The sequence below is a fragment of the Sturnus vulgaris genome, chromosome 7 (assembly GCF_052056855.1).
Source record: "Sturnus vulgaris isolate bStuVul1 chromosome 7, bStuVul1.hap1, whole genome shotgun sequence".
NCBI lineage: Eukaryota > Metazoa > Chordata > Aves > Passeriformes > Sturnidae > Sturnus > Sturnus vulgaris.
In genome coordinates this window covers 30,653,087-30,665,208 of record NC_142249.1, presented here as the reverse complement: position 1 = coordinate 30,665,208, position 12,122 = coordinate 30,653,087, and the positions used below count along the sequence as shown (strand labels likewise).

At 46.4% G+C, this 12,122-nt stretch overlaps 1 protein-coding gene across 1 annotated transcript; it reads left to right on the top strand.

The window, feature by feature from the left end:
• Window positions 1-19: 19 nt before the first annotated feature.
• NIFK (nucleolar protein interacting with the FHA domain of MKI67) lies at window positions 20-4,636 on the top strand. Its single transcript, XM_014871753.2, has 6 exons — window positions 20-198; window positions 278-403; window positions 1,064-1,172; window positions 1,855-2,066; window positions 2,756-2,836; window positions 4,055-4,636. Exons 1-6 carry the CDS (start codon window positions 55-57, stop codon window positions 4,235-4,237), a joined length of 855 nt encoding a protein of 284 aa, XP_014727239.2. The 5' UTR covers window positions 20-54; the 3' UTR covers window positions 4,238-4,636.
• The last annotated feature ends 7,486 nt before the right edge of the window (window positions 4,637-12,122 follow it).

Sequence of the window (12,122 nt, the reverse complement as noted above, 5' to 3'; positions counted from 1 at the left end):
CGCGGCGCCGGCGCGAGGGTAGTGACGCACTTCCGGCAGCCGTGCGGAGGCAGCATGGCGGCGGAGGTGGCCATGGCGGCGGAGGTGCCCGCGTCTGCCACGGCTGTGAAGGCGGCGCCGCTCCTGGCGCTGGAGCCGCGGCTGCAGCGCCAGTTCCAACAGAAGGTGCAGCGGGCCCGCACCAAGCGGAAGGCCAAGGTGAGCGGGGCGGCCCGGCGGGGCGGGAGCGGCCCGGCGAGTCCCAGCCCGGGCTGACGCGGTGTTTGTGTGCCCGCAGGAGGAGCTGACGCCGGGCGTGGTGTTCGTGGGGCATCTCCCGCGGGGCCTCTATGAGCCACAGCTCCGCGAGTACTTCGGGCAGTTCGGGACGGTGACGCGGCTGCGGCTCTCCAGGAGTAAGAAGGTAAGGAGCTCCTGCGGCCCGTGCAGTACCGTAGTGCGGCGGAGCGCTCGTAATCGGGGCCCAAGGCCGAGCCGGGTACTCTGCGTGACCTCTGGGGTTCCCCCTTGCCCAGCAAGGGCCGTGGGAAGGCGCAGAGGCCGCAGCGCCCTGAGGCCCTCGGGAACCCCACGTGGGATGCGGCGGGCCGTGCCTGGACAGAGCTGTCTCCGACTGCGAGGCGGCGGCTGGGCCACGGCTCTTGTGGTCCTTTTTTCTGTAAGAATTCACTCCAGTGGGAAGTGCCGGAGCGCACCAGTTCAAGGTACAGCTGAAGTGCCACGATTCTGTTTGAACTTACTTTTTGCTTTGTGTTCGATAAACCGAGTTTCTTCTCACTTCTGGGTTTGCTGTCACATTATAAGACTATGTATAAGCATGGAACAGCAATAATGCAGGGCAACTTTGTTTTTTTAATAAAGTAGTTTGAGCAGTTTGTTTTACAAATGATATCATACCAGTTTAGGACTAAATCCGGTACTTTTCACAATTTCAGTGAACTTTGTGAAATTACTTTTGGTTAGCTGAGAACGGGCTATGACTTTGGAAGAATAATAAAATAATTTTAATAGAGCCCTTCAGCTACCATAGCATTGTTTCACTTTGCTCTGTTGTCACTCACAGACTGGAGCCAGCAAAGGCTATGCATTTATGGAGTTTGAGTCTGATGATGTGGCCAAGATTGTTGCAGACACAATGAATAACTACCTGTTTTCTGAGAGACTGCTGAAGTGTAAGTATCAGCTGCAGTGTAAGTCCTCTAGCATGCAAAGGAAACTTGTAGTTATTTTAGTTATCTTTTTCAACTGCACATAGAATTGGGGGTTTTTGATGAAGTTTTGCCCCAGAAGTATTTTCTGTGGGGCTCAGCTTTTCATCGTGTAAAGAACGTGCTCAGCAAGCTTTTGGTCACTAGTGCTGATTTTCTCTGGGCTGATATTGCTCTTAGTGATTGTGCAATGTAAAATCTCAGGGCGAGGTTGGGTTTGCTGTAGAGATAGATCCTTTCACATGGAAACTCCTTAGCATTAGTAACTGCTGCAGTTGTTGTCTGTAAGGTTTAACATAGAGGTTTTTTTGAGTAAAAGATGGATGAAATCACTGAGTTTCTCAGTCATGGTAACAGTAAAACTTCCTTTGTAAAGGATTATGAGTTTTGTGGTGGTGTAAAACAATTTTGTCTGATTTTTCTGGGTGAAACTATTAAAGTGTTCCATCCATCCATCCATCCATCCATCCATCCATCCATCCATCCATCCATCCATCCATTTCTCTCACTGGCTGAGGATCCAGTGGCCTTGTTGTGTTCCTAAATGGCTGCACCAGCAGAGTGTTCTAGGCCTGAGCTGTGTTGTGTGAGTCCCTTGGCGGGAAGGGGAGCTCTGCTGTTACCCTGTGCCCCATGTTTGGTGCAGGTCAGTTCATGCCTCCCGAAAAGGTCCATGAAAACCTGTTCAAGGACTGTGACAGGAGGTTCCGGAAGCCCTCCCAGCCGGCGGTGCGGCGCTACAACAAGATCCGCTCCCTGCTAGAGAAGGCCAGGATGACCCAGCGCCTGCTGCGCAAGGAGAGGCTTCTACGGAAGAAGCTGGCTGAAAAGGGGCTCGACTATGACTTCCCAGGATTTGTAAGTTGGGCATCGTTCCGATGATCGTGTTAATAAGCAAGATGTGTTTCTAGGGTTGTGCTGAATACATGGAAATCGTGTGTTTTGTGTGGAACTGCCAAAAGAGCTGGAGCCTCAGCGAGGCTCACTTGTGTTAGGAACTGTACAGAAGCTCCAGGAATTCAGCCCAGTGTTGCTGGGCTGCACTCCGTGTTCCTGTGTGTTTATTTGTAGAGAAGTAAATAGGTAACAGCAAAGGGGAGGTGTTCCTTTTCTTCTGTTGGTACAAGCAGTTGGATATTCTGGGGTTTAATACTGGAGTGCAGATCATCAAACAGCAGAGGGGCTTTGCTGAGCCCTGTGGGAGACTTTGGCAGAGTGGGAGTTTGAAGGTAGGTGTCGAGACCAGAACTTTCATCCACAGCCTTTGCATGTTCCTCCTCTGCAGAGCGCTTGGGTCAGGTACTTGAGTTGTGAGCAGTTAATGCTGTTTAGCATGGAATGTTTTTAAAATGCACAGTAGCATGTTTTTTTGTGTTGCTTTTGGTATTTTTGTTCAAACCAGATCACCTCTGTGTCAGTCAGTTTATTACTTTAAATCTATTTGCTGTAGCAAAGACTTTGTAGTTATGAAACAAATTATGAACTGTTAAATGACAGCGTCTTCACACAAGTGTGTAGTGATCCACCTGATCTGTCTTGCTTCCTAGGCTGCACAGGAGCTTTCCAAAAAGAGAAAAAAAGTTAAAACATCCAAGAAATCAAAACTGAACGTTTCTTTGATCAGCCAGGTAAGACGGAGCAGTCCTGGTGATGTCCAGTACCACCATTCACATTGGGGCAGATGCTTACAGTCTTCAGCTGGCACCTTAATACTGATTTCAAAACACAAAAATCTTGACATTTTTTGCTTGAGAGATGTTTGTGTCAGAAGTAACTCTTTGAGATGTATTTACACGCTTGAATGAGGGAGGGTGATTGAATCCTCATGGTTCCTTCTCCTGTGAGAGTATTCAGCAGCAAAGGCTTCAGCTCAGCACGCTGTAACCAGCAGTGCCTGTCCCTTGGTGTGTCTGCTGTCAGCCTTTGATGTTCAGCACTACCTCAAGGCTGCAGTAGTGCAGGGTGCTGGGGCCAGGCACCTGTACATCCCCTGCACCTGTGCTTTACACTGGGAGGACATGATCTCCTTGATGGAGTCTTTCTGTTGGCCCATGTTTCAATGCCAGCCTGTTTTGATTAAAAGGGAGTTAATTGTTAATACAGTCTAGTGCTGTCTGTTCTCATTTCCATATTGTACTGTCCCTCCTACCCCATGCTCTCCAGGCATGGTATTTGGTATTTTGGAAACAAATACCAGGTAAAAGTAGCAGTAGGATGAAAGGGAATTTCAGGTCATCAGGATTGAGATTTGGGATATTGACAATCTAAAAAGTCTTTAAGGCATTAATGTTTCTGTTCTATCATTGTTATGAGTTGGAGGATGTGTGTGTTTTTTGGGAATTTTTATTATTACTGGGTTTACTTGTGATAATTGGAGCATGGCTGGTTGTGAGGAAGACAGGATAACTAATATATTCTGTCCACTGAGTTCTGAGGGCTTACTGAGGTAATGAAGCTGGGATGTTTCAGCTCTGCTGTAAACTTGAATGTGGCATTTCTGTATGCCAGCCTCAAATATACTCCCTCATCCCCCTCCCCATTGTCCTGATTTTCTTCCATCTGACTTTCGTGATGCTTTGAGTCAGGAAGTACAGAGTTTAGAAAGCAAATGTGCATAACAACATGTTAGAAAATGTGAATTAATTTCCAGTTGCCTTTCACATACACTTCTTTGGAGGTGACACTTCTGTCCAAAGAAATAATGTCTACAAAAGTAGCTACTTACGAAATGAAAACAATTTTCTGAAGGAGAGCTGGGCTGAGGTGTCTTGTGGTATCACAGGGCAGTGACAGCTCTTTTCTGGCAGATGGCTTTGCAGTGAATCCTGTTTTTCTGATCTCTTCAGGATCCTACTCCAGTCTGTACTCCAGCAGTGCTGGAGCGCCGGAAAGCTGCTCGGGTGGATGATGACACAGAGGATGATGAAGTAACTGTCAGGCTTCCTTCTGCCAGTGTTAAGAATGCTGTGCAGAGACCAAAGAAGCAGCCAAGGCAAAGACCAAGCCTGAAGAAACAGAAACAGACTTAAAATTTTTATGGCTGTAGCCATATTTTTCTCATCTTAAAAACTATTGAGATGGAGCTCCTGCTGTATCTGCTGCCCTGGTTTGGTTCGTACTGCCTAGACTGTTTCAGTTTTTCTTAGGCAAGGACTGTTCACAAATCCTTTCCCTCTGGTTTAGCCATCAAGGGACCTATGGTCTTCTCTGCCTGTGAAGATATTCTTGACATTGTGGTCACAAGTGCCCCTGCTGTGACACAGCCACAGTAGTTAAAAATCTTCAGTTAATTTTGTAACTCATGTCTAGCGTTCCCTGTTTGGAAAGAAAACGTGAGGCTGTCCATTCAGAGCTTGCTAATGCAAGCAACTGTATCTTAAATTTATAATTAATGACAGGTTATTAAAAATTTACCATTTTTCAACTTTCTTGGCTCTTGGTAATGGTTCTTCTGTTTAATTGAATGTCTGTATTTTGTGTAAGTTCTCATATATTTGCACCAATTGAGGCTCTTGACAAGATGCACCAATAATCAGAGCAGTCTGAGATCTGGCAGTTCTATTGTCCTTTGTCACTTCATTTTAGTTTCATTGCTTGCATGAAACAAGGGTATCTTCTCCAGGGAGTGATAAGCACATTGAAATATTGTAATAACCAGGAGTGCAAAGGCAGGTTTTTGTCAGCAGTAGCATAAGTTCAGAGAATTGAGTGTAGCTTTTTGTAATGTATTAAGATTCATTCTTGTTCCAACTAGCTTGTCATTGCAGATGGCAGATATCCAGTCCTGCTTCAACAGGCGGTTTGACTGTGCAGTTAGAATTTGGATTTTAATGCCAGTCTGAGTTGTGTAGAAATCCCAGTTTGGGTTCTGTGCACATACTTAGCCTTCATCTTTTGTTGTCTTAAACACTCTTAATGCTGTTGGCTGCTGGTCAGGCTTGGCAGAAGATTTTAGAGGAAAGCCCAGGTGATAATAACCAGCTAGGTAGGTAGCTGGCACTAATACCGTGCCTGTTTTAAGAGTTGAAGTCCTGGCAGAGAAGAATTAATCTAAAGCATTGACCTTGCTGGTTCTGATCTATCTGGCCTGATCACTGGAATAATCGTGGGATTGTAATGACATTGTCTAGATTGACTCAGATTAGATCATTCTCCTTTGCTGAGGAAGCCACTTGGATAGTGCATCTTCATATCAAACTTTTGTCAGCTTGGGCAGGCCAGGGGAATCTCTTCACCAACCCAGTGATCACAGTCTTTGCCTTTTAATGGAAATGTCACTGTGTACATCTGCAGGCTTTCTTCCCTGTGTGTTGTTTGATGAGAATCAGGCAGTGCTTGCACCTCAAACCCATGGGAAATACTTGCTCAGTTGAGGTTTTAGATACACATGACCACAGTGGTTAGCAGAAATTGCTTATCTGTTTGTATCTGATGTGCAGCTCTTAGAAAACTTCTACCTTGACATCATACACCAGAGAGCAGCAGAAAAGAAGTAAAATGCATCTGCCCATAATAAAGAGTTTTCTTTTGAAATGCATGTTCCTACTTCGTGTTGGGCACATAAAGAAGGCTGTTGGGTCAGGATGAACTAGGAATGTGGCTGCGTTTCTTCTGGTGGGAGCTGAATCTGCTGACACCGGGGGGCAGCACGACTCAGCGGTGTGGCCATGCCGCAGCACAAGGGTTCCTGGGAAACGATGTGGCGCTTTTGTAAGGAAAGCCATCTCTCCAGGCAGTGAGGAGTGAGTGGCTGCACTGGTGTGATTCACGCATCTCTAGCACTTGAGAAATACATGAGAAACCTGATACTGATCTTAACCAAAAATCCCCATTTCTATGGTGCTGCCACAAGTGCTCCTTCCCAGGCTGCTGAGTTAGAGCTGCTCTTTAGAAAACTTAGTTTATCCAGAGTAACTTCTCTGGTGCAGTTCCACGTTCCCTAAAGCTTAAGCATCTCCATTCCTGTATTTCCTATTCCAATGCTTTTGCCTGCGTTTTGAACCTGCAGTTGCTTTCTTCCCACTCTGCTTCTGTTGCTATGCTCCTCTCTGTGCCCAGTGTTCTGCCCCTGCCTGTGTTCATGTGCTGCTTTCTTCCATGTTTGACTCAGTGGCTTCTCATGCTGCTTGCAGTGCCAAGGCCATCCTGTATGAGCTCCTGCATGTCCCCTGCATGAGGAACTTTGGCTTCTTGAGGTCTCTTGAAAAGGTTTGTGCCTTTAAGCTAAACCCCTGGCTGCTGCTGGCTCTCTAGAGTCACACAGCAGTGTGAGCCTTGATGGGAAGACGTTCAAGAAAACTGCTTACAATAAGGGTTGCTTCCTGCTGTAATTCTCCTTTCCCTTCCTTTTGTTTGTTCATCTTCCTTCAATTGAGATCAGCTTAGATGACAACTCTGAAAAGCAAGGAAGCAAAATTCTGTGTTGTTTGAGGAAAGCACAATACCCAGGCTACAGCAAGGAACTCTGGCAGAAGGGCAGCTTTTCTTGGTGATAGTTTCTGTTTTTAGGCTGCCTGTGTTATTAATATACTGCTGTCCAGGGAGATGTACGTAAGCAGAAATTCAGACACCTGATACTTGCCAAACATAGTTTCCATAGCAAATGGACAGATGTGCTGTGTCATGAGTTATGCCCCAGTCCCTGCACTGATTTTTATTTCTCATTTCTCCAGTAATTTGTTTGTTCATCTTGGACAAACACAAACCTCCTGGCCACTGATTATAGGGCAAGCTCCAAGCTGTTTTTACTGGGATGCTAGGAGTGTTGGGGCTGTGGTTTCAAGGCATGACTTGCAAGTGCTCTGCCTTTCAGTTATGAATGACTTTGTGGAGCTGTTTTGCTGAACACTCATGTATGTATTACTGTTTTCAAGCTTGAGAAACTTAGGTGTTAGCCAAGCCTGCTAATTTACACTCATTTATTACAATTTCTCTGTTTTGCAGGAGGGAGCACAGTTTTAGAGTGTTCACCATTTCCTGGCACATGAAATACTGGAAGTAAAAGAAGAATGGGGGGTAGGGAGGGTGTGGGAGGAAAGCAGAATTGGCTGCAAGATAGAGGGGAGAAAGGAATGATGAAGCCAATGCTTATGAAGACTGGTGATACTGGTGAATGTGGCAGGGTTAGACTGCTCAAAGATGCACTTTTATGTTTTCCTACTTGGTTTGCCTGCTGGATGTGCCATGGGATGCCCAGGCTGCACAGAGCATAAGGAGTGTGCTGCCATCACAGTCCAAGTGCTGGTGCTTGCTCATGAGCCAAGTTAAGAAGGAGAGCAGGCTGGGCAAGTGACACTTGCTCTTGCCAGTACCAAGCCTGCTTGCTTGCATACCTGGCTTTGGAAATGGTTGCAGCCCTGGGGAGCAAGGCTAAAACCTGTCTGCAAATGCCTCATGGTGCAAGGGAGGACTTAGGCATGACTCTGAGGGGTGACATGCTCTCTTCTCCAACCAACCAGTGAGGCAGAGGGGAGCTCCAGCAAATTCCCCTCTCCCAGCTTTCCTGTCAGAGTGCTTGGGAGTTTGGCTCTCACTCTGCAGTGTGATGCAGCTGGCTGGGGTGGGCTGAGCTGGGTGAGGCACATCCCTGCCCTGGGCTGGGTGCTGCAGGTGAAAGCTGGGCGAGCAGGTAATAGGAACACAGTGAATATGATCTCCATTATGTGTTTTCCAGGAATATCCACAAAATCCTCTAGGACCAACCTCCTTCATTGTCCAAGAGGCTGTTCAAACACATCCTTTTTTTCTCAGTTTTCCATCTAACACCCAGATTCTTGAAATGTCTAACTCTAGGCAGCAATAATCTGCACTTCTTAGCCAGAGCTATGCTGGGGACCACCCAGCTTCTGGAATGGTAGGGGGGCAATTCTGTGTGTCAGGCTACTGCTGGCACTGCTAATGCAGGCACATCCCTCCCTGCCCAAGGGCAGGAGCTGCCAGAGTAAGCTGAGGAAATGGTTAACTGTGTGAGTGAGAATTCCTAAAGTGAAACACTTTCTTCCATGTCACTTCTGACACCCGGCATTAATTAAAAATATGGCAGGAACAGAGATCTTGGCTGTCCTGGGAGGCCTGGAGTAGTTACACACCTGTATGTCTGTGGCCAGTAACCATGTGGTTCTCCGGTGCTGGGAAAGGAAAAGCTACAGAGAAGCTCCTACACAAGTCTTGGCTCTGATCAGGGAAGAAAATGCTGGTTTATGATTGTCCTCAAAGGTATTGTTCAAAAGAGGCAGAGCTGTGAGGACTAACTCTGCGGGACTTTGGGACAGCGAGGTGGGGTCTGCAGTGAGCCACAGGCACTGGGGTCACGTCCTTTCCCTGTCTGTCCATTTGGTACATCACTTGGAGACTGGGGCTTGGCCTGGATTTGAAACTTGTTTTAAAGAATAGGAAGGAGAGAAACAAATCTTATTTTTATGATAGTGATTTTGGAAAGCCTTCTTTTCTATTTGTTTTTCCAGTGCTGACTGAGAGGAGCCTTGGTGAGCAGGTGCAGACTGCTTACTCTGCAGTGAGGCATTGCTGCCAGTTTCCCACAGGGGCTTGCACAAACTCCCACTTGGCTTGTGTATTGTTTTTTTTTTAAACAATCCGAGAAGTGGAGTTACTTTTGTCAGGGTGGCTTCATAAGGCTGAGAACATTGCAGCATTTTGAGGGTGAAGGCAGGACTTGCCTCTCTGCTGTGCTTGCACCGTTTCTCACACAGGGCTGCCGTGCACTGGGGAGTGAGCAGGGTCTGTGCCAGCTGTGCAGCAGCAGCAGCAAAGCTGCTGTGTCACCTGCAGTATTTTTATTTCTGTTGATGTGGGTGCTGGAAGGGCTCTGGTGTGATTTTGAGGTTCTGGGCAGCATTTGCAGGTCTGTCTGTTAGAAGAGGGCTAGGTTCATCTGTGCAGAAGTGATGGCAGAGGAAATGTAAGACAGATCTATAAAGCTTTCCTTCAGCTATCCCACACAAAGACATGCTGTTTGTAATTTATTAACAGAGCAATGCTTAAAGTGTGTTCTATGGAACTGTATCCTTAAAAACAAATTCCAGGTTTGGAACTGCTGGAGCTTTGTGACTGGTCTGGTAGGAGCTATGCAAGGGCAAAGGACTAGTTCCAGAGGCAGTATGGATTCTCCTAAGGCAAATGTGTCTGTTGGTGTAATGTCAGTGCAGCCTCATCAGATGAATCATAGCCTAAGTTTTTATCCTGAAAACTACTACCTCATCTTTTTTCTCCCATCAGCTCATAATTTTGCAAGATGAAATCCTGCCTATTAACACATAGTACAGAATCAACCAGTTGGTTGTTAAGACTCATTTGGAGTTGGTGATTTGGACACTTGGGTTTGGGTGGGCTGCTGCTGTATGTTTACTGTGTTGCCAGTCAATGTCAGCCCTCCCGTTGCATTCTGTAACAGCTTCCATTAATTTCAGTAGAAATCTACATTTGGGGTGAAGGGTGACCTAATCTTTAAAAAGGATCTTAATCCACTTAGTCTCTATTGCAAAGCTCAGCATTTTTGCCTTGTCAGGAGCAGACTGCATTCCTAACCTTCATGTGTCACTTTCCAGTTGGCTTAATATTTGAGTGGGGATAAAAGGAAATGTTTTTCAAATATGAAAGAACCCATGCTGGTGAGGTATGTGCACGTGTGATGTGCAAGTATAAAAAAAAGGAGATATGAGCATAATTGGGTTTGGATGGTGAAAAAAAGATAATATCAGCAGATGACTATAGAGAACAAGCACAGGAAGAGGTAAATCCATTTGAAACAGCGTAAATGGGACACAATGAGGGAAGCGGAAATGGGGATGAAATGTTGTTTAATGTAAATTTAAGTGCAAGACAAAATAAGACTCTTGTAAGTTTGACCCGTAAATGTCTCTTCCCAGAGGCCTGAGGGCAGCCAGGAAAAATACAGTCTCTGATGCAAATATAAGACCTGGTACCCATGCCTTGGTAAGACCAAAGCTGATCTTCCAGGCTACTGCATTAAATCTAGCACAGCTCAGAAAGCATGGAAAACTGTTGCCAGTAGCCTGTGTTCAATTTTGGGGGGGTTTCAGCTCAGGCTCTGGTCACAGAACAAAGAACACCACAATTAACACTGATTGTGTCTTCCTTGATGTTTGGTCAGGGAGAAGAAACCATTCCCTGCCTCCCTGGAGGGAGTTACTCTAGGTCAGGGGAAGAAGCCTGTGGGGATGTTGCATGGCTCACAGGACCTTCCTGCCAACGGGAAATCTCAAATCCAACCCAATTCACACTGCCTGAGGACTGACTACCTGCTTTGTACAGGATGTTTCTCCTTGGGTGGCCAAATGTCTGCAAGGAGTGAACACACGCGGGCGAGCCTGTGTGCACACCATGGGCCTTGAAGCCATTTGCTCATTTCCCTTTAATCAAAACCTTCTGCTCTTGTGTTTTCTTTTCTGTTTGGTGACTGAAGCGAAGCTTCATGTGCCTTCACGTGGGAGTTAAGTGGGTCAGTGGGATGCTTTGTTCATGGCAGCTCTCACGTGGAAAAAGTCCGATGCAAAACGCTGAGGCTTGGCAGGAAAGTGCCAATTAAAGATAGCAGTGCGGGAGCACATTGTGTGAGCTGAGAGTGCTCAAATCTGGGGCTGTGACAAGTGTCATGTGCAAAGGAAAGAACGAGGAATTATTCTGTTTCACGTTGATCTGAAGTACTTGTGCTTTCCCTGTCTCAAGTGTTGTTCTCATGCAGTATGGGCAAGGAGTTTATTCCCTGTTTCCCAGGTAAGTGAGGGGTGGAAGAGGTGAGTCACACGGGGGACCTGTGCCAGAGTGGGATCAGCAGCACTCAGAAGTTGGGTACTTGGACTTCGCCTCATGTTGGCCCACGGTATTTGTGCCAGCAGCAGTCCAGCCTTCTCAGCATGGCACAAGGCTGTGCAGATGATGTATGCAGGAGATGTAAGTGCCAGGAGATGGCAAAGGAAGAGATGCATTGCTACCTCAAGTCAAGTGAAGCTGTTCTCTCCCTTAGCCATGCAAGCAGTCAGGCTGGGACAGCAGATAAAGGAAATGTGGCTAAGTCTGCTTAGCAGTGTGCTCAACTCTAGGAAAGCAACCCAGGGACAGCCAGGCTTTGACACTGCTTTCCTCTGCTGTTATGGGCAGCTACATCATCATACTGTCATAAATAAAAACATTACTCCTTGAAGCACCAGGCTCTTAGATTCCTGAGCAGATGTTGTGCAAAAGGGTCCCGAAGGAAAGGGGAAGAGCAGGTCATTCAGGTAGAGTCAGTGTTTCTGCTGAAATAGAGCCAGTCCATCCATCTGCTTCCCACTAGTTTTATTGATGCGTTTTTATTTGAAAGAGCAGTGTCGGTAATTGAAAGCTAGACTATCCTTATGCTTATTTATTTTAAAAAGCTTTCTGACTTTGCTTTGCCCTTACTTGGAGCTTTCTGTGTCCTTGCTGCAGATGTCCATAAGTTCATCTCTTTTGTCACCTTGCAGATGGGCTACGCTTTGTTTTGCACATATATAAGCACACAGCTCCTTGTGTCCAACCAGACCTTTCTCAACAAGCAAGGAACAGTGTACTTTGCAGGTGGACTGATTAGAGAGAGATGTGCAGCTTCACTGGGAACAGTATTCTCTCAGGAGACTTTTCCACTGCACTAGTCTGTTTTGGACACAGGTAAGTAAGTGGAGATCTTTCAGAAATGAGAGCATACGAAAAAGTACCTTTTTTTACAGTATGTTATGGATGGGCCAAATGCCTGCTGCTGAGCCACTGGTAGTGAAGGCCCAGTCAAGCAGTCTTGTGATGGTAGCAGCTCCTCCAGTGGTTATTTCCATTTCCTTCATTTAGAGAGTCCTTCCTGCACCCCAGGATGAATCCCCAAGGACTCCTTAGCAACAGCAAAGTCGTTATTTAACCATAACT

Bases quoted from the DNA above. Each gene is read 5' to 3' on its own strand.
- NIFK (XM_014871753.2), top strand. From the start codon at position 55: ATGGCGGCGGAGGTGGCCATGGCGGCGGAGGTGCCCGCGTCTGCCACG. The intron at 2,067-2,755 runs GTAAGTTGGGCA...CTTGCTTCCTAG, and splicing joins ACTATGACTTCCCAGGATTT to GCTGCACAGGAGCTTTCCAA. The intron at 2,837-4,054 runs GTAAGACGGAGC...TGATCTCTTCAG, and splicing joins ACGTTTCTTTGATCAGCCAG to GATCCTACTCCAGTCTGTAC.